Source organism: Borostomias antarcticus, assembly GCF_949987555.1.
Source record: "Borostomias antarcticus genome assembly, chromosome: 5".
Taxonomy (NCBI): Eukaryota; Metazoa; Chordata; class Actinopteri; order Stomiiformes; family Stomiidae; genus Borostomias; species Borostomias antarcticus.
Genome location: NC_140238.1, coordinates 28,825,023 through 28,830,022, shown reverse-complemented (window position 1 = coordinate 28,830,022; position 5,000 = coordinate 28,825,023). Strand labels below are relative to the sequence as shown.

General features: G+C 47.9%; 1 protein-coding gene across 1 annotated transcript in view; it reads left to right on the top strand.

Moving 5' to 3' along the window:
- Positions 1 to 1,364: 1,364 nt before the first annotated feature.
- itga2b (integrin, alpha 2b) overlaps positions 1,365 to 5,000 on the top strand; it is a gene marked incomplete at its 5' end in the record, with an annotated part of 10,254 nt that continues 6,618 nt past the window's right edge. Inside the window, 11 exons of the mRNA XM_084439066.1 lie at positions 1,365 to 1,657; positions 1,869 to 1,999; positions 2,280 to 2,377; positions 2,584 to 2,749; positions 2,910 to 2,959; positions 3,230 to 3,275; positions 3,533 to 3,652; positions 3,987 to 4,031; positions 4,348 to 4,391; positions 4,505 to 4,570; positions 4,802 to 4,854. Of these exons, the coding sequence (XP_084295192.1) occupies positions 1,365 to 1,657; positions 1,869 to 1,999; positions 2,280 to 2,377; positions 2,584 to 2,749; positions 2,910 to 2,959; positions 3,230 to 3,275; positions 3,533 to 3,652; positions 3,987 to 4,031; positions 4,348 to 4,391; positions 4,505 to 4,570; positions 4,802 to 4,854 (1,112 nt within the window). The remainder of the gene's footprint in view (positions 1,658 to 1,868; positions 2,000 to 2,279; positions 2,378 to 2,583; positions 2,750 to 2,909; positions 2,960 to 3,229; positions 3,276 to 3,532; positions 3,653 to 3,986; positions 4,032 to 4,347; positions 4,392 to 4,504; positions 4,571 to 4,801; positions 4,855 to 5,000) is intronic.

Sequence of the window (5,000 nt, the reverse complement as noted above, 5' to 3'; positions counted from 1 at the left end):
CCTATAGCACAGTACTACTGCCAGGCTCTGATTCTATGGTGTGACGCCATCTCAGGTTCTCAACAGTATCCACAAGCATGTTGGTTATTATTGTTTTTTTGTGTCAGTCTACAAACACATAAATATATCTGTGTATCTCTGTCTATCGCCGTATCTATCTATCCCTGTGCATCTCTCTCTCTATCCCTGTGCATCTCTCTCTCTATCCCTGTGCATCTCTCTCTCTATCCCTGTGCATCTCTCTCTCTATCCCTGTGCATCTCTCTCTCTATCCCTGTGCATCTCTCTCTCTATCCCTGTGCATCTCTCTCTATCCCTGTGCATCTCTCTCTATCCCTGTGCATCTCTCTCTATCCCTGTGCATCTCTCTCTATCCCTGTGCATCTCTCTCTATCCCTGTGCATCTCTCTCTCTATCCCTGTGCATCTCTCTCTATCCCTGTGCATCTCTCTCTTTATCCCTGTGCATCTCTCTCTTTATCCCTGTACATCTCTCTCTCTCTCTATCCCTGTGCATCTCGCTCTCTATCCCTGTGCATCTCTCTCTCTCTCTCTCTCTCTCTATCCCTGTGTATCTCTCTCTCTATCCCTGTGCATCTCTCTCTCTATCCCTGTGCATCTCTCTCTCTATCCCTGTGCATCTCTCTCTATCCCTGTGCATCTCTCTCTCTATCCCTGTGCATCTCTCTCTCTATCCCTGTGCATCTCTCTCTCTATCCCTGTGCATCTCTCTCTGTGTCCCTCTGTATTCATCTCTATCTCTGTGTATGGATTATTAGGTTTCGTCAGAACTTGCGACCCAACCTCAAATGTAAGCCAGTCTTCGTGTGATTTCAGGTCATTAAACTAAAGATGTGCGTAAAAGTCCTTCTCTTGTCCTTCTCTCGGTGGGGGAGTGAGAGTCTCCTTATATCAGCAGGAAACAGAACGAGATCGGTTACCATATTCCGCTGTGTGTGACGTGCGGACCTTTCACCACAATGACATAGCATCCCAGCTTGACACGGCTCTCATCACACCCCCAACTGTATCTCTGACAGCTTTCAGTGTGTGTGTGTGTGTGTGTGTATGTGTGTGCGTGTGTATGTGTGTCCGTGTGTATGTGCATGCGTGTGTATGTGCGTGCTTGTGTGTGTGTGTGTGTGTGTGTGTGTAGGTGTGTGTGTGTGTGTGCGTGCGTGCTTGTGTGTGTGCGTGTGTGCTTGTGTGTGTGTGTGTGTGCATGTGTGTGTGTGTGTGTGTGTGTGGAAGCAGTTCCATGGTGATAGAGATGGGTGAGCCGGGTGAGAACAGGAAGGAAGGGCAGAAGAGGGCGGGGCCAGGCGGTGGTATCAGCCAACAGAGACAGGCTGTGAGACAGGGGACATGGAGACGGAGGAGAGCAAGGTCAGGGGCAGAGCGAGGGCCAGCAGCCAAGCCGGGGCCAGGGCCGGAGCCAGGGCCGGGGCTGGGGACAGGGGGAGCGTTGGGGTCAGGGCTGGGGGCCGTGGTACGGTCGAGGTAAGGCCTGAGGTATCAATCTACTGTGTGTTTCTCCTGCTACTGACCTCCCCTGCCTGCTGTCTGAACCTGGATCTGGGCAATGTGTCCCTGTTCTCTGGACCAGAGGGAAGCTATTTCGGTTTCTCTGTTGACTTCTACCGGCTGCCCAACAAATCGTGAGCATTTCAGCTTTACCACTCTTGACCATTCACCCATGTGTTTCTGTTTTGAACATATAGTTCCTCTTACTCAGGCACTGAACAGCTGAAAATACTTTAACTGTATTTATTGCTGGTTCATTAATGCATTGTGTGTGTGTGTGTGTGTGTGTGTGTGTGTGTGTGTGTGTGTGTGTGTGTGTGTGTGTGTGTGTGTGTGTGTTTTCAGACTGGGTCTGGTTGTGGGGGCCCCCAGAGCCAACACTAGCCAGCCAGGAGTAATTGAGGGGGGGGCAGTCTTTCTCTGTCCCTGGTCTCACTCAGGGGGGGCCTGTGATGTCATCAATTTTGATCGGAAAGGTAAAACTTGTTTATGTGTGGAATCATTTTTGAATTTGATGTGCACAATCAGTTTGTCAGTGAGTCCTGTCTGCCTGTCTGTCTGTCATTCTGTCTGTCTGTCTGTCTGTCTGTCTGTCTGTCATTCTGTCTGTCTGTCTGTCTGTCTGTCTGTCTGTCTGCCTTGCCTATTTCTGCTATGAGTAGTTGTGTGTGTTGACAGACTGTGGTCTGATGTGGTCGAGGTGATGTGAATGTCTGCTGTGGGCAGCCTAGGTGATGATGATGTCTAATTGTCTAGGTGATGAGACCTTCAGCTCCCCCGACCTCGTCCTGATGGCCACAAAGTCCCACCAGTGGTTCGGTGCCTCAGTCCGCTCTGTCCAGGACAACATCCTGGTAAGGCCCAGAACCTTGACCCCTGACCTTGACCTTTACCGCAAATGCAACCCAGACCTTGACTGACCCTCTTTAACCCTGAACTTAACCCTGACCATCCCCCACGGTCCCCCCCAACGCACTTTCCTCTAAACCCCTCTACCTCTTTTCCCCATCCCTCCATCTCTACCCCCCCCCCCCTCTCTCTCTCCCTCTCCCTCTCCCAGGCCTGTGCTCCCCTCTTTCACTGGAACGTGCTGAAGGGGAAGGACGACTCAGAGAACACGCCAGTAGGAAACTGTCTGCTGCTCAAAATGGCGACAGGACAGTCATATGAGTACTCTCCCTGCAGAGGCATCCTGGTGGAGGCAGACTACAGAACCCTCAACTACTGTACAGTCTAAAACTACAAATCCCACTAGACCCCTTAAAAGTCACAACTGTAAACTGTCTCGACTGCAACAAAACTACAAAACAACTAATTGTTTTCTGTTTATGATCCTCCCATTCCTCTGGTTGCAACTTCCCTCTTCCCTCTGCCCTTACTGCTCAGATGACGACAGGCGCTACTGTGAAGCAGGCTTCAGTTCAGATGTGACCAAGGTACCTACTCTACCTATGAACCATGACACCATCTGTCCAGACACTTAACACCATCTCCTGGTCTCTCCATTCATGCTGTTCCTGTGATGTGATGTGCTGTGTTGTGTTATGTTATGTTATGTTATGTTATGTTATGTTATGTTATGTTATGTTATGTCATGTCATGTCATGTCATGTCATGTCATGTCATGTCATGTCATGTCATGTCATGTCATGTCATGTCATGTCATGTTATGTTATGTTCTGCTATCTTCTCTTCTCCTCCTGTAGGAGGGTAGAGTGGTGGTAGGGGCGCCTGGTGGATACTACTTTCAAGGTAAATGCTGCCTCCTGATGGCCAGAATGGAAATGACACTGGTCCATAAAACTGTCTCAGGGATGTTATTGGTTTTGAGGATGTGTCAGGGGTTTGATTGGTTGTCAGACTGTCTCAGTGATGTGATTGGGGAATGTCTCAGGGGTTTGACTGCTGTCTTAAAAATGTGATTGGGTTGTCAGGCTCTCTCATGGATATTATGATTGGTTGTCAGAATGTCTCACTGGTTTGATTGGTTGTCTATTACTGTCTCCCAGGTCAGGTGATCAGTGCGACAATGCAGAACATCCTCACTAGTGCTAAGAGCAGTTCACGTATTCGCAAAGTTCCTGGGGAAACCATATCACCTGATTCCAGAGAATATGACCGTTACCATGGTGAGCTCCTAAAACTCTGTTAATGTTGACTTTAATTCAACATTCAATAAAATATGTAGCCTACTACTGCTGCTACTACTACTATTACTACTACTACTACTACTACCACTACTACTACTACTACTACTATTACTACTACTACTACTACTACTACTACTACTACTACTACTACTACTACTACTACTACTACCACCACTACTACTACTACTACTACTACTACTACTACTACTACTACTACTACTACTACTACTACCACTACTACATGAATCCCAGAGGAATCCTGGATGTTGCCATGGTTATGTATCCCTCTGTTGTGTGGTTGGTGTCTCTACAGGTTACTCTGTGGCCACAGGCGAGCTCACTGGAGATTCAACACCAGGTCAGAGATCTCTCTCTCTCTCTCCCTCTGTCTCTCTCTCTCCCTCTGTCTCTCTCTCTCTCTCTCTCTCTCTCCCTCTGTCTCTCTCTCTCTCCCTCTGTCTCTCTCTCTCTCTCCCTCTGTCTCTCTCTCTCTCTCTCCCTCTGTCTCTCTCTCTCCCTCTCCCTCTCTCTTGCTCTCTCTCTCTCTCTCTCTCTCCCTCTGTCTCTCCCTCTCTCTCTCTCTCTCTCTCTCTCTCTCTCACACACACACACACACACACACACACACACACACACAACACATTTCAAATCCTGTAACGTGTGTTGTTTTCCAGATTACGTGGTTGGAGTCCCCAATGACCGTAACACAGCTGGCTCAGTGAGCAGTCCTTCTCTATTGATAGACAGCTAACAAACCACCACTCTTTTGATTGGCAGTTAGCAGATTGTTGGTGGACAATCAGAGAACAATGTTTTGATTCTGCCTCGCAGGTGAAGATTTACAATGGACGCACCAGCAGAATACTAAGAGTATACCACACCTTTCTTGGCAGTCAGGTGAGACCCGGTCATAGCTGTCCTGAATACATATCATCTACTAATTCATATCATCTACTAATTCATATCATCTACTAGTTCTTACCAATGGACAATTTGTCTCACCTAAAATGCACCTTCCTAAAACCCAACCCTCTAACATTCTGTTATCTCTCATCTATCTAGGTATGAGAGACAACAATGTTCTTGACGTTCTCTGTCTGATGTTCTCACCATGTTCTCTATCTTCAGGTGGCCTCCTACTTTGGCCACAGTGTTGCTGTGACCGACATAAACAATGATGGGTGAGACTCACTCCTCCTTCCTCCTGATTCTAGTCTCAGAGCAGAACAACTGGGAAGGTATAGAAATAATCTCTCTCTCTCTCTCTCTCTCTCTTTGTCCCTTTCTCTCCCTCTCTCTCTCTCTCTCTCTCTCTCTCTCTCTCTTT